Here is a 22,767-nt window from a genome sequence, read left to right as displayed (position 1 = left end):
ACCCCCGCTAGTGCAGGGTACCTCGCCCACTGTCGCCGCCTCTGGCGGCACGGGGGGCGCTTCCCCCCAGCAGACCAGGGAGACGCGGAGCTAGTGCCCCCCTCCCCCAGCAGACCAGGGAGACGCGGAGCTAGTGCCCCCCTCCCCCAGCAGCCCAGGGAGACGCGGAGCGGCTTTTCTCGCCAGGGAGGACACGTGTGGCGGGACCACCGAGACATGCCGCGGTCCTGCCGCCCGTGTCCTCCGCGGCGAGAAAAGCCGCTCCGCGTCTCCCTGGTCTGCTAGGGGAGGGGGGGGCGCAGCTAGTGCGCCCCCCCGCCAGCAGACCAGGCTTTTCTCGCCAACGCCTGGGGCAGAGCAGCTGGGGTGCTGCCGGGTTGGTCCAGTAGCGCCGAGGAGCGGCGCTGCGGGACCAACCCAGCAGCACCCCAGCTGCTCTGCCCCAGGTGTGTCGATTCAGCCGCTGCTGGTCAGTTTCAACAGCAGCTGAATCTGGACGCCAGTTCCGACTTACATACAGATTCAACTTAACAAACCTACGGTCTCTATCTTGTACATAACCCGGGGACTGCCTGTACTAATTTACTTAAATCAAGATCCACTAAACCAGAAGACTTTGAACAGCAACTAGCAAGTTAAAAAAAGATGAAATATATAGATGTGATAAGACAGAAGTGATCTAAAATTTTAAACTGAGATGGTCTTATTTCATGAATTTTTACCTGCAGTAGGCCTCCTTCATTGAAACGTAGCACTTCTATTATGCTATCCGACTGGATGAAAGCTGTGAAGTAAAAGGAAAGCTAATTACTTACAGAAATATATTTTAATTCCATAACATGAACAAATGCAACTGGACGTGTTATATTTGCCCTCTAGAGTTTATTTGAAAACTACAGTTACATGAGTGTTCAGCTCCCACCCCCTGAAAATCCCAGGCATTTGCCATAAGTGAATAGGACCCTAATAAATTCATGGCTCATTTTGTTCATTTTCATGCTCCTATGATTTAAAAAAAAAAAATTCCTGATTTCAGCTATTTTAATCTAAAATGTCACTGTCTTGTAATTGTAGTGATCTTGACGCAAAAGACTTGCGGGGGTCCAAAAGGTTATTAAAGGAGAGGCTGCAATACTGCTACCATTACTTCTGCGCTGTTGTGGACAAGAGTGCTGTCTTCACAGCTGGGCTCCCAGCCAGCAGCCAATACTCTCTGGTTGCCCAGCTCTGAAAGCAGAGCCACTACCAACAGCAGTGCAGAAGTAAGGATGGCACAGTATGGCAGTACCACTGTTACTTCTGTGATGCTGCACGGGTACTGCTGTTATAGCTGTGAAGACAGCACACAAGTAATGATGGTAATATCATGACCTCCCCTAAACTAACCCTGCAACCTCTGTAACTCCCTTTTGAGTCAGGACCTCCAATTTGAGCAAAACTGGTTTCCCCTGTGAAATCATGTTGCTTGTTAACTATCCAAAGCAGTAGTGGGCAATCATTTTTGATGGAGGGGACAGTCAGCCCTTAGTGCCGGCCCAGAGGACAGCACTGACTTTTCTCCCAGCCCTCAGAACTACACTGAATGGTACTACAGCGCTTCCACAGCAAATCAAAGGGGCCGGGGCCTCTGACTGCCACTGCTGTAATAGCAACAGTGGGAGCCAGGAGCTCTGGGAAAAGGGGGCAATTACTCCTTTTGCCTCCCCCATCAGCGAGCCTGCCCTGCGATGTAGTATAAGGTAAAAGCACACAAAAGACCAGATTTCACAATGTGTTTTCATGGCCATGAATTTGGTATGGCCCTACCTATGAAAGATGAAGGGCAATAACAAAAGCTTCCATACCACATATTAGTGACTCATTTTCTGTTTATCCCTCCAGAGATGCACAGCTCAATATCAAGTTCTCTACAAAAGCACTCTAATTTTTCTAGTGTAACCGGAAGACAGTTAAATTACAAGTTAGCAACTCATCCAAGTTGCTTATTCATCAAGAAAGCACAACCATAGCTAATCAGCTACACTACTGCTATTTTAATCAATAAGCATCAGTAGTGAATATCATGGTCAAACACTTAAATGTAACTGAAATAGTAACAGCCTCATTCTCAAATGTCTATTTTAAAACGGACTAGAACTCATCTACTTTAGTTCTCTGCCTTCATTTTGACTTCCTTTATATCCTAAGATTTTAGAGTAATGAATAGCTACAGATATACAAGAAGAGTATATTATGAAGTTCAATAAAAAAACAAATACTTAAGGTTCATTTCATATCAGAAATAGAGATGGTCAACAAAGTTGAAACATTTTTCCCATAAGAATTTACTAGTTCATCAAAATCTAAACATTTGGAGGAAACTCACTCAAACTTCTGATGGAACCATGCCTGTTTTCCTGCTAGTTCATCCATCTAATTCTGGGGCAGCCCAGCCATGCATTGTGCCTTGGAATTGGGGACTACTAGCTACTTGAATCCACTGATGTACTGTGAGAGACAGATTTCCCAGCTCCCAAGACTCTTGGTAGCCTGTAGTACAGCCAGAAGTTCCAGTCTCCACCTTGGAGAAAGTGCACTCAGGGCTTCCCCTCTTCCTGGCACCTTATGACCTGGGTAGTCCTACTAGTAAGGACCAAGAACTTCCAGGCTTTCTAGCAGCCCATCAGGGGGCCACTATGGAGTCAAGGAACTTTGTAAACCCTGGCCACTGCTGACTGGAATTAATAAATTATTAATTTCACTGCTGCTCACAAAAGTGGTAGAATTGACCAGATTTGTACAAATTCAATCTGCAGCTGCCAGGGCTTCCAGGGTCATCCTCTTCACAGCAGCCAACTAGATAGGCAGCTAGAGGTGCCAAAGAGCAGAATTCACTTCAAAATAGTACATTCAGTGTTTTAAAATGAAACCAATCACTGAATTTCAATTCTGAACATTTTAAACCAGGGGTGGGGAATCTAAGGCCCCTTGCCTGGATCCGGCCACTGAAACTCAGGGCTCCTTCCCCTACCCCAGCATTGGGGAGCCTGTGTTAACACTTCACCTCCACCCCAACCCAACCACCTTTTCACGGGGCTGGGGCACACAAAATCCACTAGCCTGGTTCCCACACCCCTAAGGCCCTACTGTACAAGGGGAACGTGAGGGGTGTCTTTCTCTCTCCCAGTTGGGGGTCATATCAGAGGCTCCAGACCCAAAAAATGGTTCCCCATCCCAGTTTTAAATTGTGATGTTCTATCTCATTTGAGGCAAAAACCCCTCACATTTGTGCAGACCTGAAGTTTGGTTTCCCAATCAGCTCTGACTATAAAGAACTGCAAGCGGTCTGGTAGCACTTTATATAGACTAACAAAACATGTAGACGGTATCACGAGCTTTCATGGGCACAGCCCACTTCTTCAGATGACCAGAGGGTGAAGGATGATGGGAAAGGAGTGGTAGTGGAATTCTCTTTTAAAGGGAGGCATTTAATTAACATTTTAGTCCAAACATTGTCCAGCTCCCTTCAAAGTTTGATTCACTGCACAATATTCAGCCACCACCACCAAGAGAGAGAAGTAGTCAGCCCAGAGTTATACAGTGCTGCCATTAAACCAATAAGAAAGCATTTTTGGCCTCTTTGCTTCTGTTTCAGCAACTAAAGCAAAATATACCATTATCCAACTTATTTATTCAATCTAATTATGGAGTTTAGTTTATAAAAAGTCTCAAGTCTAGTCTATTAATATGGTGCTATGTAAAAATCAGTACTTTAATGTAATTGCTGATTCAAAGTGCTTTCAAATAATTTTGCTAACAAAACATTGTTTTCCTTACAGTGCAGCTATGGAAGGAACAAGCTACTCTATCCTGCCTTACACACTGATAATATTTTGCATTCCAATTTCAGAATCTTTATTATTGATAACAAAGAACACAGGTTGCTTCTGAATTCTCATGGAGAATTTACAAATTAAGTTAGAAAAAGCTTGGGTTTGTTTTTTGTTTGTTTTTTTAACTTGTAAAGTAAGAAGAGGATACAGATCTCCATGATGTCACTTTACAGCATTGCATTGCCACTCAACAAACTTCAGAACTCAGAAGCAAAGTTTCAAATACAAGGTTGCAAATATAGACCAGATCATCCTAGTATGCTTTAGTGTACTGTGGAGTAGGGATGCAAAAATGTGTTTACAAACGTAACTGTGTAACTGCTAAAAATGATAGCAGTTACACCATGGCAGGCTCTGCAGTATAAAGCTTAAATAAGCTTTATACTGCAGAGCTGCAGCAAAGCCACCACCCACAGGAGCAGGGCCGGCAAGGACTGCCCAGGGAGCCAGCGTGTAACCTGCAGCGGGAGGAGGGAAGGGCCAGACCCACCATGGACAGTGGCTGCTCCAGCAGGCCTGACAAGGCTGGAGCAGCGTCCTGCCCAGGTTGGTCAGAGAGCTGCTCCAGCCTCTATAGGTTAACCAGAAACAGAAAGCCTCTCTCAGGGTGAGGCTCACTGGTTAACCTTTTACATCCTTAATGAGGTGCTCCAAATAATTAATTGTGGTGTAAAGATGGTCTACAGTATCTTATCAGTAGACCCCTGCAAAATAGGGATGTCAACCTGTAGTCGACTACACAATTAACTGATCAGCATAGGCTTATCAATTAATCTTGTTGATTACATGCACTTCCCACCCCCTTGCTACCTCTGTGTCAGAGGCAGGAGCCAGTGCCTGTGGGGAGCCAGTTTTTAAGCCGGCTCCCCAAAAGCACCAGATCCTGCAGAGCCGCCTGCCCTCCCCCACCCCTGCACTGGTGCCTCAGACAGAGAGGCAGCAGTGCGGAGGAAGGGGGGTGTACACATGGGAAGTCAGCTCTCAAGCTAGTTCCCCACACATCAGCCTATGCAGAGCTGCCTGGTCCCCCGTACTGCTGCCTCTCTATCAGAGGCAGCTGCGTGGGGTGGGAGCACACTGGCAGGAGCTGATAGGTGTGGGAAGCCAGCTTTTAAGCTGACTCTTCATGCATGCTGGCTCCACAGAGCTGCCTCCTCATCCCTTGCTGTCTCCCACAGTGGCGATGGGGACAAAGAGGGCAGGGGAGACAGGCACCAGCTCTGATTCTCCCCACCCCACTGCTGCCTCTATTGGAGGGAGCAGGGGAGGCTGCCATGGACCAGCCTCTGTTTGCGACAGCCCCAGGCTTGGCATAGACAGGGGCTGTTCCGTGGGATGCCGGCGCAGCCTCCGGCCATGGAAAGCTCAGGCCCCTCATAGGCAGGCGCTGTTGCCACCCCACGATGCTGCCTCTGTCTTTTAAACCGTTTTCCCTCACAGACTGGCTTCCACCTGCTACCCTGCACTGTTGCCTCTGTTACAGAGGCAGCAGAACGGTTTGGCAAGGTGGGCTGGGAGTGAACTGGCTGCCGGCCCTACCTCTGGAGACCATTGAATAGTTGTGTAACTGCTAAAATGTCATATGGTTACACGATTATTCAATTACACTATATCTAACATCCCTAATGCAAATCTGCAGGTATTGCTTTATAGTCACACGTTATCTGCAGATATCCGTGGACCATTTCTGCTGATAGTAGCATGGATACAGAAACACAGGGCTCACCGAACCACGGCGAACCCCGCTCGCCAGCTTTGCTATCCGGCAATCTGCACATGCGCAGATTGCAACCCGGAAGAGCCGGGTTTGGGCAATCTACTCGCCACGGGCAAGAAGATTGCATTATTTGTCGAGCCCTGCAGATACAAATTTTCTATCTACACAAACCTCCAACAGTGAGAATCCTGCAGGCAGTTGTGAGGAACCATAGTACAAATCCTCAACCTGATGTGGGCAGAGTATCTGAGGGACAGGGACATGGGCCAGAGGCTGCTTGGGGCCCCCACCTTGGGTATGTGGAGGGTTGGCAGTGGCTCCACATACCTATCTGCCCAGCTCTTATTTTGGCCAGGAGGCGGCTCTAAGCTGGCTACAGCCAGGCTGGTAAAGAGCCACTCTGACCGGCAGCTGTGAGAGGAGCCTGGGTCCCTCCACCTTCCCTGGGCAGGGGGCTGCTTGGATCCCCTACCCAGAACAGGTAGAGGGGTCACTGTGGCTCCCCACAGCTGCCAGTGATCCCCTCTGAGGACAAGGCCAGCATGGAGTCCAGACAGGCAGCCATGTCAGATCCTCCACCTGCCTGTGGTATGGTCACTGAGCAGCCACCCCTGGCCATGTCCCCGCCCCCCAATTCCCCACCCAGATGAGGGTAGGTGGAGGACCCACAACTCTGCGCAGGCTCTCCACAACAACATCCCACATGGCTCTCCCAACCCAAATTACAGCTACGAGGCATCACATTCACATCAGCCCAGCTACCTGAAGAGAATCCTGAAAATCTGCAGGTATCTGTGGATATCTGCAAAAATTATCTGCAGATCAGATGCAGATACATGTTTGTGTAACAAGGCAGGGCTCTATTTAACAGTGACAAGAGGAGGAATAGGTCATCCAGTGTCAGCCTTAGCTTTGAATTAGCTAGCGTGTATTTGAGTTCCAACCTTAATGTCTTCCAAACACTGCCGTGTAATGTTAAATATGCAAACAAAAAGTCATGAATGTTCTTAATCTATTGACTGTATTTTGTATTACAGAGTGCCTATCATTGTCAATCAGGCACTTACAAGACTGTAAACGACATAAAAAAAAAACAAGATCCATTTAATTTAATTCCTATATTACAATATCAAGTGTATTTTGGACTCTGAATCCCAAATCACAAAGTTCAGTTGAGAAACATTTAAATCTAGTAACTCAGAACATGAGTATTCAAGTCAAACTAATTGCTAATACAATTATAAGAGGCAAGTTCTCACATACTCCATTATTTTTTGTCTTCTATAATTCTTGAACCCAGACCATCCAGGACTTTAAAGATGAAATGCAATGGAAGAAGTAAGTAGAAAAAGATGGCTGGCAGAAAAGCTTTATTACATAATCCATTTTTAATTTATCCTGGAGAATTTGAAGGGGATTCAAAGCTCTATGCTTTTAACTGAGGAACAAAATGAGAGATGGCACTGGGTTGAATCTTTAGTTAAAAAGATCCACTGCTTCTCATTACAATTTTAGGTACATCTGTGTTAACAAAAAACTGTTAAGAATTTGTAAGAACATGCCTTCAGTGGCTTGTTATTTATTATGACAATTCTGTAAACTTTCTAGTTTTAAAGTCTTTGGGAGGAAAATACACAGGGTAGACAGGACCCAAGTATAATGCAACAATTCTGGAACACCTAACTCCTGTTAAAATAGCACTTTCACACCTTCTGCATACATCACAACGCAGCAAAAGAGGCAAAGAGCTCTCTCCTCCAATGCATGCCACACTTAAAAAAAACAGATGTCTTGAACTGCATGCTGAAATGACTGTAGCTTCTGGAAATTCTAATTTGTAAACAAAACACAGTTTTCCAAAAGTCACTACTGTAACTTAACACACAAAAGTTCATACACTATAATTTCATCAGAGTCCTAAGAAGTAGCTTGAGTGGTGTTAAACCCACAAGCTTCCTCAGCCACTCCCCAAGTCATTTTTGTATTTCATACGTCATAAACCTTTGGCACCATCTGCTGCTTTGTGTTTAAGCGGGTGACTGTTTTAAATAAAAGCATCCGTCATTATATCACTTCACAAGACATCTTTTCAGACAGCAAGTGACAGTTATAGCTAAATAAAGTCACGGCCAGCAGCCAAGCTCTGCAACAATGCTTCACAGCATTGGTAGATTCCAAGTCAGGCTGTGGTTAAAACTTCTGTGGTTAAACCTTTTATTTTAAGTGACACACTCACTGACTCTAAAACCTTGTTTCCATTTTCATAAAAGCAAAGTAAAACTTGAGTGAATAACTGCAGTTTAACAACATTACATTTGTATTGCATGCAACTTCTCAGACTCCCACCTCATATTGAAGTCACTAAATGCAGATGAGGCATCTTGGAAAATTCAGTTGTATTTTAAAAAATTTCCCTTACAGGCAGCTTCCCCATCTTTAAGATAGGCAGAGGGGTCTTCTGTAAAGTAGATAACTGCGTATCACTGATAGGAGTTATACCACAGGCAGCACCTGGTAAAAGTGTTGAAGATATCACTAACAGACAGAATACATATGGTATGCAAGATGCAACCACAAAAAACAAATTCTTCATTTAAGACAGCTTTCCTTTTAAGCAACTTTGTGTCTTCCTTTCTATTCACCCACCTTAAGTCACTTAAATATCTTTCTTCTAAATTAACTTTTCACTGTCCCAACAATCTTTTTCCCCTATAATAACCTGAAATCTACAATCATTCAGATTATGATGTTACTATAGAACAATGTTTCTCAAAGTGATCTGCGAAACCACTTTGAGAAACATGCTAACTGGCCGCACCAGTTTGTTCCCATTGGCCACGCTTGTGGCTCCCATTGGCTCTGGTTTGCCATTTGCAGACAAGGGGAGCTGCAGGAAGTGATGGCCCGGCCCATGCTGCTTTCCACAGCTCCCCTTGGCTGCAAACAATGAACCGGAGTGGTTTCTCAGACCACTTTGAGAAACACTGCTACAGAAGGCAAAATAAAAACACATGGGGAAAATGCTGTGAATATACACGAAAATCTTAATAAATCTCTAAACCTCTGAAAACAAATTTAGGAGTCTAAAAGTTAAATATATATCAGACCAAAGACATTTTCACAAGGATGCATTAACATTTAGTTGGATAGTATAATTTTGATCCAATGTTTTTAATACTTAAAGCTGCTTTCTGAACACTTGCATAATGAAATATGGATTTCTGTTCAGTAAATACAGAAGCAAGCAAGCTCATCAAGTTTAGCAAATATGCTGTTGCATGTATGATTTAAATTTCCCTCTTTTCCACAGCTTGAAATAATCCTTTCTGAAATGTAACACTTTAAAAATAAATGTTAAACAAGATGTGCAGAACCAAGAAACACTCATTTTGGTGACAGTCACCAGACACTGAAACATTACAGTGATGAGGCCCATCTAAGTAGCTACATCAGGGATAGAGAACCTAAGGCCTGGGGGCTATGTGTGGTCCCCGACATTCCTGGATCTGGCCCATGAGGCTTCAGGGCTCCCCCGCCCAGCACTAAGGAGCTGGCACTGGTGCTCCAGCCCAGTGGACCCCTCCACAGCCTCCCTTGCAGAGGAAGCCCCAAGCCTTGCAGACCAGTCAGGCAAGCTGGGGCAGAATCCAGCCTACAAAGGGGGACAAAGTGACTCCATACACTGCCTCTCCTCCCCCTGCTTGGAGAAACAGCACAACAGAAAAGCACCACCTTGAGGTTTTTCCCTGCTGTTCTGAGCGGCTATAATCATGGCCAATAGAAGCAGCAGCGAACATGGAGCCATGTGTCCCCTCAGGTAGCTGCGACAGATAACCGCCCCCATTTCCCAAACCCTGCCCAATCATCTTGCTCCTGCAGCCCCTCCCACCCAGACCCCACACCCTTACTCCACTCCTGCACCCTACCTCCCACCCAGCCCTCCCATCCCCAGCTGCTCCTGTACCCTACCATCCTTCCAGACCCACCAAACCCCAACCCACTCCTTCACCCTCCCTCCTAGACCCCACGTCCCAGGCCCACCTCCTGGCAGCCTCCTCGCACCCAATGAACCTCTCATTTTTGGGTCCACTCCAGACCCCGGAGGGAGGGACACAAAATCCATCTCACACTAGAGCCTGGGGGGGCTCAGGCTAGAAAGGAACGTGGGAAGGTCTTTCTGCTTCTCAGACAGGGGCCATGAGTGAGGGTTGGTTGTTTTGTTTTGGTTTTTTTAGTTCTCACTTGTGTGTGGGCCCCCAACTGATTTTCCTGTGGGTCAGCAGCTCCTGACCCCCCAAAAATTCCCCACTCCTGATCTAGATGGTCACAAAGTCATTCCTTTATTTCGCTCTATTTTGATCTTCCCCTGTCATGTTGCATGTTTAGACTGAACTCTTTAGGTCAGGAACCATGGTGGTTTTTAATTGTAAAGGGCCTAGCTTAAAGTACTGTAAAAATAAGTAATTTCTTGCCTATGTCGCCATCCTTCAGATTGATATAGCTACAGGCAGTACTATTTGGCAATACCTCTAACCTAAGGTTTCCTGCCCTAAATCAAGTGGGTATGAGTTAACACAAATATGCATGTAACTATATTTTTCTCTCATTCCCTATTAAGGAAATACCATTTTTCAAGTATAGATCGTAATCTTCATCCCTGTACAAAAGAACATAACATGCTTGGACCAGGACACAAACAATAAGATCTATAATGCACCAGATTAGGAAGGGTTAGTTTGGGGAGTAAATGTTTCTCCAAAACAAGGTGGCACTTTGCACCATAATTTCTTAACGAGCACTAAAAATTGAAAGATGCATTGTGCAACCAATAAACTAAACTGAATAAAGCTCATTCAGCTCAATACCCCTAAAATTTATCATGCCTACCACCTGAAGACAGTAATTCACTTCATTTTTTGAGGTTAGTGAAATAAATGAGGTAAAGGAGACCAGAAAGACAGTATACACAAGTAGAATAAATGAAGTAATGATAAGCAGGCACCATATTATTTCCACCTTTTATTTTTATGTTAGGGGGAAGAATTGTTCCATATTCTTTTAAAAATATTTCTTTATATATTTATTAAATCAATGTCTTCCCTCTGTCTTTTCTTTAAAATGACTATTCCCAATTCTAATCCTTTTCCTTGTATGTCTTATTTTCTCTGACTCATCTTCAAATTTGTCTTGTTAGTGTGATTTCTAACTTACCAAAATGCAAAACTCTGGTCATCTGAAGAAGTGGGCTGTGCCCACGAAACCTCATGATACAATCTACATGTTTTGTTAGTTTATAAAGTGATACCAGACCATTTGTTGTTTAAGTTTTACTGAAATGAGTAAAAGCTGATGATTTTTAAGCAGTCTTTGGTACTCTACATTAATTTTTAAATTCATGTATTTTCTAGCCCACTGTCTCAGTGAGTAAACTCACTATGAGCTAATTATAATCATGAGCCAATTACAATGCATTCAATGTCACGTACTGTATGTCTATGTGATTGTCATTATATCAAGATTTGTATTGTGTATTATACTAATATGCTAATAAGCGTAACTAGAACTTCATGAGTAAGTTTTATAGCCTTGACTGTAGCTGACACAGAAACACGATACTTTAGTCTTTCCAATCTTTCCCTCAACAAGTACAAAAATTGAGTCCACTCAAAACAGAGATCATAGGGGGTTTTTTTAAACACAACTTATTTGGTTCAGATGAGCCAAAGTGCATTGTGTTGCTCAAACGAAACACTTAGATTTTCTGACAGTTATAGTCCATGCAATAGAATAGATATTACCAATAGGATGACGAATAACCTATGAGAAGGAAATTGAGCATCATGTGGAAGGCACGAGGGAAAAAAGTAATATGTCTTAAGTGGCTTATACTTGCAAGGATACGAAGCAATAGGAAAACAAGATAGGAGCATACATTTGGAATGTCTACATTTTTGATGTGCCGAGTGAGGGCACCCTATGTAGAAATTTCACGGCACACTATCCATTTCTCCCAAGAATAATAGAAAATAGCGTTGAAAGTAGACTTACTTTCTTCTTTTACAGTGGATCACGCACAGAGAAAATAAGATCTTCTCTATAGGGAGTCTAGATAAAACCATCATGGCTAAGATTATAAATAGATATGTAAGAGAGCAGCACAGACCCCCTGCAAAACATCCATGGGGAACTGGACTAACAACATGTCAAACTTTCATTTGCTCTTTTCACTTCTCTATCAGCACCACCTTAAACATCTAACCTGTTTCTGCCTCCTTTCCTAGCAAAGGGCTAACATTCACATGGAAAGTAATGAGTGACAGTTAAACCGTAGCCTAAAACTGAAGTAGAGATTTAATATAATGCTAAAAGTGCACCAACTAGGACTCTTTTTTTTTTTAAGTGCAAACATTACAATAAATTGAAAAAGTAACTTTTGTTGACCAAGAACAATGCATTTGTTTTGTCCTGAATTATCAAAATGTGTACATATTAGTTTTAAAACTCAAGACAGGAAAATATTGAGACAAAGATCCTGACAGACACCCTTGGCTATTCCTTTTTATACAGCAGCTCTTCAGTTAGTGCTTTCTGTGAGTTGTTACATGATTTCTTTTTCCTATAGCTGGACACTTGTCTCTTCCACTTTTAGTTTAGCTTAGCTTTGCAGCAGGGGGAAGGGAGGGAGAGGAAGAAGAGGTGGATGGAGGGTTGTTTGCTTTAATAATCCTGACATTGTTGAAATGGGCATAGTCTAAGGAACCTGTCACTTTTTAAAAGCTAGAAAAAGCATGCCAAGATTTCTCTTTCAAAAGAGCAAAAAATTTTACTAATATGATATGCTGGACAAAAAACAGTTCAAAAATATGTATGCATACTAGTGAAAAGAGATTAAGTGCTTTCATGAAGGTTACCCATGCTTACAAGATCTTTTGTTCCAATGCACAGATTACCAACAATACCCATAAGAACTCAAAGGTACAGTGTGGACGGAACTCCTATCCAGGAGCATGCGAGCTGCATGCACACACTAGTGTGACCAGGGACAGTCACTGGTCTGGTGCCCATCCCAGTAGGCCGGCTGGAGGCTGCATAGCAGCACCCAGACTAGGAGCTAGATCCTGTGAGCAGCAGTCCAATATGTTGCTGCTTTTGCCAGTGTGATTCCTGGCCCAATTGCTGGCTGTGACCCTGCTAGTCTCACACACTGTCACTAGAGTGCTGCAGCTCTGTGGATATACATTGTGTATTGACACAAGGATCTAGCTTTTTCCTTCTTACACACTATTAGTAGCACATCAGCTCTTCTGGAGCAGCTCCTGTCCACAGCGGACCCCCATGACACTGAAGCAGTCTCCACAGGTAAACCTTTTACATCTCTATGGTGGGCTGCACCCAGCAGAGTCATCTCTATAGGGCACAGGAGTAACCTTGTGGTGCATACGTTACAGAGGTCAGGACAAACCCCCTAACCTGGTTTTCCCCATCCCTGCTCTGCCTCCACGCTCACCCTTTCCCCTAGGCCCCCATCCCTGCTCCAATCACCAGTACCTGAGGCCGTGCAGGTAAATACAGCAATGGGAACCTGCCAAGAGCTCACCACGGCAGATTGTATCTGGTCCATGGGCTAGTATTTGCCCATCTCTGGTGTAATGCACAGAATTTTGTATACACATCACTAAAGCTGTGTTGTAGCTCTGCAGATTTCTACAACGGGAATATGCCTTTGGCAAGTCATGGAGGCCATTTTTGCTCTTGTGGAATGTATTCTAATCCGTATCTGAAAAGGGGAGAGGAACAGAGGCAATTTGTAGTTCTGTTCACTGCATAGCATAACCCCCATAGATAGTTACAAAATAAAAGTTAGGCCATTACTTCAAAAATGAAGATTTGGTGATCTTTTAAAACGCTTTGGTTCTAGTTATGTGAAAGACGGTTAGTATTTGGTATGTGGGTGTTTGCATGAGGTCTAGGAAGGAATATTGATAAATGATTAGTTGGGATGAAAATCAATTACCACTTTAGGCAAGAATTTAGTGTGGGATGGAAATAACTTTGGCTTTGTAAAAAATTGTGAAGGGCACATCAGTCATCAGCATGTAGTTTGCTTACTCTTCTGGCAGATGCTATGACTATTATTAATGCTGTTTTGATTGATAAACAGTGAACATTCAGAGGCTCAAAGGGCAGTTTCATAAATTGAGTAAGCACTAAATTAAAATCTCATGACGGAACTGAACCTTTGACTGGAGGATAGATGTTTACTAGGCCTTTTATAAATCTCTTTACTGTGCCATGAGTAAATACAGTCCTGTTATCAATTAGTACGCAGTAAGCACAGAGCTAAATGAATTTTCACAAACAAGAAGCGGAGATCAGAAAATTTCAAGCTAAGTAATAAGAGGCTGGGTTGTAGCTGAAGCTGTGAGTATGTTATTGGATACCTGAACTGTAAGCCTTTTCCACTTGAAGTCATAGACCTTGTTAGCTGATTTCCTGAAACAATCAAGACATGTCAACAGAACTGGCAGATCTACAGAAGTCCTATGCCCCACGCTATCAGGTGTACTGAATGGAAGTGTGGCGTGATAAATATCGCTGTTCTGAGATAACAGGTCTATGGTGATAGGCAGGGCTTGACAAACTGCAGCGAAATCTACTCGCCAGCCCCACACTGTGCATGCACAAGACCCGCACTGCGCATGCATGCACTGCCGGTGAACAGGGCGACCAGCTGAAATCTCGCCACGGGCGAGCAGATTCACTGATTTGTCGAGCCCTGGTGATAGGGAAAAAGAGAATCTTTTAGTTCTATGTTTGTCCAGCATCCAGAACAATGAGGTCCTAGTTAATAATTGGGGTTCCTGGGTACTACAGTGATACATAAGTAACACAGTCTTCTGGAAAGATGAAGGAAGTTTGAAAACCACTGTCATAACTATATTCTTATTGGTTGTCTTGCCTTACACGTTCTTTGTTACTCTTGGATGAGAGAAAGTCAGTTGAGTAGAAATGCATTTGAAATGGAATGCTTTCCAGCTCTCAAAGAGAACTTTGACACTTGATATTGTGCTTTCTCTGCAAACAGTTCTATTTACAGGTAACACAGAGAGCAAAAATGTCATCTTCTGATGTACTTAAAAAACAACAACAAATGGTCTGGTAGCACTTTATAGACTAACACCATATGTAGATGGTATCATAAGCTTTTGTGGGCTCTGGTCATCTGAAGAAGTGGGCTGTGCCCACGAAAGCTCATACCACCATCTATGTGCTGTTAGTCTATAAAGTGCTGCCAAACCATTTGTTGTTTCAGTTAATCCTGTACAGACCAACTCGGCAACCCTCGACGCATCTTTTGATATGTTCACAGACCACTCGTGCTCTATTTTCTTCTGTCCCTGCTTATTTGACCTGTCAATTTGTTGTTTTTGCCCACCTGACGTAGGGCTCTGCGGTAAACGGTGACGATACACCGGTTCCATAGTATTAGAATGTCTCTGCATGCACAGATTAATGGAATTAACTACACTGCTTCTTTTCATAGGACACTGCTTTTGTGTTATTTGTAACAAGTTAGACTACTATGCCTTGCCACTGAGGAAGGAAAGCCTTGACAGTCCATTAAACTGCACTCAAAAGTAGTATGTTAGTATGCAACTTCTCCCTACAGTCCCAATAACTATGAATTAAGATGTTAAAATAAGCTCCTCTCCAAAAGTTGGAGGCACTGAATGTGATACTTGTAGATGAAGCAAGGGGATCGAATGCTCTCTCAGGACACTGTGCTCCTTCTCTGGTGGGGAGTCAACTTTGAGAATATGACTGAGCTTCAGGAGATCGTGTTTTGCTGACAAATTTCATCTTGAGTCAAGCATGGGATGGGATCTGTATATACAACAGCCTGGGAAGTCCACCAGACTGGAGAATAACATTACTATCCAGTAAGAATTCTTGAGATCTGAGTATAGCTGACTGAATTTTCAGTATTCTTCCTTCTGGTAGGAAGGCTCTACCTATTTGTAAAGTCAGATCTTTCCCAATGAAGGGGATTTTTTTTTTAGTAGGAATCTAGTGAGATTTTTCTTCTTTTTGGTAATTTATTCCCAAATCCAGTTTGTCCAAATGGAAACAAGTGCTAATCATATAACTGGACAAGCTCTCATAACGTTTTTATGTGACTGTCATAAGTTATTCATGTATACCTTATCTTAGATACTGCTACCACGATTAAATATTTTGTAAACATACAATAGGTGTGCAGCCTGCCAGGGCTTGGAGGGGCACTTCCCCTCTGGGTCAGTGAGCAGCCACTCCACCTCAGTCCACTGAGTTCCTGTAGTTGTTACCCTCGGGCCTGTGGTCAAACCAGAGCAATAGTTAGTGGAACAACTGCCTTCTTCACAGCTGTCAACTCTAGTCCAGGGTCTCAGGCTGACACTCGGGCTGAGCCAACGGTCCAGGCTCTATGCGGCCCCAGACCAAGGTCAGGGCGGGATGGCAAATAGTGGCCCAGCCTGGTGCAGGGCAGAATGGCGAACTAACAGTCAGTCTATACAGTTAGTAGTTGACAGTGTGGTAAACAAGCAATCAAGTCTCCTTGTTCCAGCAGTGGTCCAGCAAGCACAAGCAGTTAGCCTGAAGTGACAGAGGGAAGACTGCCATTCAGTGGTTGGGTGACAGGGGGGACACAGGCCCACCTGCTCTACTGCGTCCCAGCCCAGGGCCCTAATAGCACAGAACAGCCTGCTGCTGGGTCAGGGGGATCCTCACCGCAACACACTGACTAGTGCTCTGGATTGGCCAGTTTACTGTCGGCTATATCTGGGCTTTTTCCATTTTCCCCCTCTGCACATCCTTGGGCCTGCAGGTCCTCTGGGGTGTTACGGTTTGACAGCTCTGACAGATATTGAAGTTCCTCCCAGGGAAAGTCCATTTGGGGTCCCAGTGGTCCAGGCCAAGTCCTCATTCTCCTGCAAGCTCTCAGCAGCCTCCCAGCTTGGGAGCACAGGGCATATATTTGGTTCCTCTGGCATCTTGGGCCCAACTGAGCTCCTGGGCTGGCTTTTTATACTGCCAGCCATACTCCCTGACTTCCTGTCAGGTGAGTGGGTGGAGTCAGGCTCTGCCCAAAAGGGCTCACAGAGGAGCTCTTCTCCCTCTGGGTCAGTGGGCAGCTACTCCGCCTCACTACAAGGTGATAAGAGATCATATGGAACGATTCTAACCTAATAGTCATCCTCCTCAATTCCTTCCCACAAAGAAGCAAAGGTATTTGCAGTCTGAAAGCCAGAGAGACATGGGGATATGAACCCCTTTTTAAATAGAAAGCTCAACACAGGGCAGGGGAGAGACAGAATTATAAATGACAGAATCAGCATGAACAATTTTTGAACTTTCTGATGAAGGAGAGGAGAGCTGTCTGGTTTAAGGTGCTTTCTGATACTTTGATTCCAAAGCATACCTTTCCTCGGATTTTCCTAGGAACTTCCTCTATGACTATTACTGCAAAAAAGAGTAGTCATAAAGGGATTCCCGATGAGATAAGAAGTGAAGCTTTGGTGTCAAATTATATGGGACAGCCTCTTTGTACTACTTCCAGGATCCACTTATCTGTATGGATACAACCTCAATTATTGGAGGGAGAAAACTGATTCTCAAAAATGTGGAAGACTGCTTTGCAGCGCTAACTCCTCATGTCACACCTGTGGCCTGACACAGATGAAAAGGGTATGATTTGTCTGTCTTATTTGCTTGATGCTCTTTTTACCTCTGCTGCTCTTGAACTGGAAGTTGTTTGCACAAATAATAGCATCTTTGTATGAAATACAAACTGATGAAGTGTTCTGCAGGATACAATAATTAAAGACAAATTCCAAACCTTCTCCTTAAGGATAAATAAACCCCTAGCAAACAAGCTTCTTATCTAGCACCTAATCTTCTCTAGGATAACAGTCCTTGCATTGAGCAAGCTATCACTTACGAATGGAAATTCTTCCACATATGCTCAGGTTTCAGGTGGAAGATGGGACTCTAAGGCCATGTTTACACTAGAAATGTTAGAGCAGCACAACTGTACCAATGCAGCTGTATGATCTCACATGTAGCTGCTCTACGCTGAGAGGAAGAGAGCTCTCCCCTCAATATAATTAAACCACCTCCAGTGAACAGTAATTTTGTGGGTGGGAGAGCTTCTTGGGCACACATAGCATTGTCTACACCAATGCACCTGTTGGTGTAGATTATGTCACTCAGGGATATGTTTTTCACACCTCTGAATGACAAAAAAAGGTATACAGACAGAAGTGCTAGTGTAGCCATAATGTGAGCCAGGTATATTGACTTATTGTAATAGCTGAAACCACTGCCCTTGCTGTAGTATTTGAAGCACCAAATGAGGTTCTAAGGCAGAAATGGTCAATTTTTGCTCTGGGGGACCAATCCAAGAATTTGGTAAGTGGTCTAGGTATGCATTCTTCCATGTTATTAACAGAAGTAGTGTAAGGAATGGAATGGAGGTTAGGTACAGAAGGGAGCTTGAGGTAGGTGACTCGAGTACAGGAGGTGGTGTGGGGTCTGGAATAGAGTTTGAATGAAGCATGGGATTGTGACCTGAAACAGGGGATTGAAGTGCAAGGTGCAACTTAATACAATATATAATATAACTTATATGTGTACCCCACATTAAAATACACAGTAAGAGAACCAAAAGTGGGCAGCTGTGGCTTAACAACCAAGTAAAAAAAAGCAGTGACAGAAAGACATTTTAAAAAGTGGAAGTCAAATCCTAGTGAGGAAAATAGAAAAGAGCATAAACTATCAAATTAAGTGTAAAAATATAATAAGCCAAAGAGGAGTTTGAAGAACAGCAAGCCAAAAACTCCTAAAGTAACAGCAAAATGCTTAAGCACATCAGAAGCAAGAAGACGGCTAAACAACCTATGGGGCTCCTTGGACGATCGAGATGCTAAAAGAGCACTCAAAGATGATAAAGTCATTATGGAGAAGCTAAATGAATTCTTTGTTTCAGCCTTCATGGCTGCGGATATTGGGGAAGATTCCCAAACCTGAGCCATTCTTTTTAGGTGACCAATCTGAGGAATTGTCCCAGATTGAGATGTCATTGGAGGAGGTTTTGGAACAAATTGATAAACTTAATCACAAGTCACCTGGACCAGATGGTATTCTCCCAAGAGTTCTGAAAGAACTCAAATGGGAAATTGCAAAACTATTAACTCTGGTTCGTAATGTATCCCTTAAATCAGCTTCTGTACCGAATGACTGGAAGATAGCTAAGGTGACATGAATATTTAAAAAGGACTCTAGAGGTGATCCTGGCAATTACAGACCGGTAAGTCTAACGTCAGTACCGGACAAATTAGTTGGAACTATACTAAAGAATAAAATTGTCAGACACATAGATGAACATAATTTGTGGGGGGGAAGTCAACATGATTTCTGTCAAGGGAAATCATGCCTTACTAATCTTCTAGAGTTCTTTGACAAAGATCGAGTGGATATAGTTACTTAGATTTCCAGAAAGCCTTTGACAAAGTCCCTCATCAAAGGCTCTTAAGTAAGTTATCATGGGATAAGAGAAAAGGTCCTTTTATGGACTGATAACTGGTTAAAAGATGGGAATCAAAGGGTAGGAATAAATGGTAAGTTTTCAGAGTGGAGAGGGGTAACTAGTGGCATTCCCCCAATCGTCCATACTGGGACCAATCCCATTCAACTTATTTATAAATGATCTAGAGAAAGGGGTAAACAGTGAAGTCACAAAATGTGCAGATGATGCCAAACTGTTCAAGATAGTTAAGACCAAAGCAGACTGCAAAGAGCTTCAAAAAGATCTCACCAAACTAAGTGATTGGGCAATAAAAGGGCAAATGAAATTTAATGTTGATAAATGTAAAGTAATGAACACTGGAAAAAATAATCTCAACTATACATACAATATGATGGGGACTAATTTAGCTACAACTACTCAAGAGAGATCTTGGAGTCATTGTAGATGGTTCTCTGAAAACATCCACTTAATGTGCAGCAGCAGTCCAAAAAGCAAATAGAACATTAGGAATCATTAAAAAGGGAATAGAGAATACAACAGAGACTATCTTATTGCCTCTACATAAAATCATTGTACATCCACATTTTGAATATTGCATACAGATGTGGTTGCTCATCTCAAAAAAGATATATTGGCACTGTAAAAGGTTCAGAAAAGGGCAACAAAAATGATTACAGGTTTGAATGGGTCCCATATGAAGAGAGATTAAAAAGACTTGGACTTTTCAGCTTAGAAAAGAGGAAACTAAGGAGGGATATGATTGAAATCTATAAAATCATGACTGGTGTGGAAAAAGTGAGTAAGAAAAAGTTAATTACTTATTCCCACAATACAAAAACTAGGGGTTAAGGATGTTAAGGACTTGTCGACTATTCGATAAGCAAATGCTTATAGTCAAGTTGACTCAGGGTTGGATTACCCAATAGACAGACTAAGCACATGCTTAGGGCACCAGCAAAGCAGGGGCACAAAAGAGATGTTATGGTATAGTATTGTTTTTATTTTGGATTATATATGGGGGGGGGCACCATAATCTTTTCAGTGCTTAGGACCTCTCAAGGTCTTAATCCAGCCCTGAGTTGACTAGTCGATTCCCTCTCCCACCACTGCTGTCTCTATCAGACAGAGGCAGCAAAAGGGGGGGGGGGAGAGAAGGGGTACTCCAAAGCGGCAGCACCACACAGCTTATTCTGGGCTCTGTGCGGCACTGACCCTTTGAAACACTGCTGCAGAATTTCAAAGCAACAGCGCCGCACAGAGCCCGGGGTGAGATGAGGACTCCCTACGGCATTTCCACAGAACCTGGAGTCAGCTGGCAAGTCCCCAGCTGATCCCGGGGCTCTGTACAGTGCTGTCGCTTTGAAATGCCAAGCAGAGCCCGGGATCAGCTGGGGACTCTCCAGCTGATACCAGGTTCCAGTGCGGCATTTCAAAGCGCGCAGAGCCCAGGGTCGGCTGGGCGACTCCCCAGCTAATCCCGGCTCTGCATGGCATTTCCAACTGGCAGCACCACATGGAACCCGGGTTCAGTGGAAGACTGAGTCTCCCGCTGATCCCAGGCTCCATGTAGGTGCTTCCACTTTGAAATGCACAAGAGCCACAGCTGGGGACTCCTTGTACATTTCGAAGCTGGAAGGCTGAATGCAGCCAGGGGCCAGCAGCAAGTCCCACTGACTCTGAGCTCTATGCAGGTCCTTCCACTTTGAAATGTGCAAGAGCTGCCTACTGTATTTAATTTGTCTAACTGTCCAAGAATATGGTTAATGGGACCAGCAAACACAGCAACTGCTTACTTCTCCTTTCCAATAGAAATGACAAGTTTCCTTAGCTGAAAGAACATAATATTCATCACACCTTGAAACAGCAAGATTTAGCACAAGTCACTTAGCTTCTCAATTATCTACAATTTCTCAATGACAAGGTAAACATTTATCACTTCTGCTTCATTAACAGTTGCTTGCTTCATGTTTATTATTTTCATGTGTTAATTCAGTATAATAGAATAAGCATCTTTGAGTTCAATGCTGAGGTTGCTATATCAAATTACATTTAGGACTTTCATGGCCACAACTTGAATGTTAAAATAAATTTACTTTACTGTACCTTACGTTAATTTTGAAAGCAAAATAAGGAATGAAAAGACTTATTTTTTTTAATATTATATAGTCTTTTCCCCTATGGTACTCACTGTAGTACCTGAGCAGCTTACCAATACTAATGAATTTATCTGATACTCCTATCATGTAGGGAAGTATTATTTTTCCTGTTTTATAAAGGTTAACAAAAGCAGAGAGACAGAGACTTGTCCAATGTCACATAGGAAGCTTTCAGCATAACTGAAAACAGAAGAGGATTTTCTGGATCCCAGTACAGACAATCTTAACTACCATTTATGTCCAGTTGCCTATTTATGGCAAAGATAAATATCAAAAGTATAAGAAGAGTATAAGTCAAAGATATTATTTGCTCATGCTGACATGTCAGCTATTAGGTTTATTTAAATAAAACCTGTTCCAATATGAGCACTAAAGAATATCTTTAAGAGTTATATTGTCAGGGACTAAGTCACTCTAATACTCTTGCTCTCTCTGCTCCAGTCTTGTGATATGACAGGTAAAAGGGCTATCAGAAGCTAACTGAGTAAGTTGCCCATTTGTCAGTTGCCCAGTTTGCAATGAAGGGATTTTGTGCTGCATTATTCTGGAAAGTTGTTCTCCACGCTCAGCATTTTGTATAAAGTTCTATATTGAATACAAAGAGAACAAATACACAACAATTGTACAAGTTGAAGATGAGGAAAATGCTATCAATAGCTGAGTGGCAGAGGTTCCAGATGAGCTGCTAGAAAGCAAAATTAAAACTCTTCCTGAACATGTCCCTATTTAGACTTACATAACGTTCCATTAGGCACAAATTTCAGACACTAGAGATGTAACCAGTAAGCCCGGAGCCCAAGCCTGGCTAAAGCAGCCGGTGATGCAGGCTTGGTCTGGCTGAAGCAGCTTGTGACATGGTGTTCTGGTCAAGCTGGAGCTGCCCCCCCCCCCCCCGCCAGTGAGATCCCAGTTAAGCACTTAACCAGTTAAAAAGACTTTACATCCCTACAAGAGACTTATACTGACAGCAAGGACTAGAACCACTTCTCTACATTGTCAGGTTTTAGATCTTGACTGGTTAGTACCCAAAATCTAGAAAATATCAAATTACCTTGAAAAATCCATATGGCAGTAGAGTAGAAAACCAATAGAAGCAGCGGGGGGCAGGAGGCAGTACCATAGGCATGGCAAGGGACATGGAGCCATGTGCATCCCCAGGGAGCTGTGCCAGATAAGTGCCCCTCCCCCCATCGCTCAGACCCCACCCCGCTTCTGCATTCCTCTCCTGACCAGACCCCCGAATCCCACTTGGCTCTGCACCCTACACCTCCCTCTAAGACCTTCACATTCAGCCCACTTCTGCACTTCCCTGCTCCTGCACCCCCTCCACCTAGACCCCTCACCCCAAATCCACTTCCTGGGAGCCCCCTCCCACACACTGAACCCCTCATTACTGGCCCCACTCCAAAGCCTAGGGAGGCCCATAGTATCTAAGTGCTTTTCAGTCAAGGGCCA

General features: G+C 43.5%; 1 protein-coding gene across 4 annotated transcripts in view; it reads right to left on the bottom strand.

The window, feature by feature from the left end:
* Positions 1 to 22,767, bottom strand: part of TMEM131 (transmembrane protein 131) — a 168,115-nt gene that overhangs the window by 143,021 nt on the left and 2,327 nt on the right. For 3 of the 4 annotated variants that reach the window (XM_075916531.2, XM_075916529.2, XM_075916530.2), the window contains exon 2: positions 723 to 784. In XM_075916531.2, coding sequence (XP_075772646.1) covers positions 723 to 784 — 62 coding nt within the window. Of the gene's footprint in view, positions 1 to 722; positions 785 to 7,935; positions 8,180 to 22,767 lie in introns of those variants that run through there. The other variant, XM_025178646.3, reaches the window with a different exon arrangement.

Source organism: Pelodiscus sinensis, chromosome 1, assembly GCF_052426305.1.
Source record: "Pelodiscus sinensis isolate ZL-2025 chromosome 1, ASM5242630v1, whole genome shotgun sequence".
Lineage (NCBI taxonomy): Eukaryota > Metazoa > Chordata > Testudines > Trionychidae > Pelodiscus > Pelodiscus sinensis.
The sequence above is the reverse complement of the archived record's forward strand: the minus strand, read 5'-3'. Positions and strand labels throughout refer to the sequence as shown.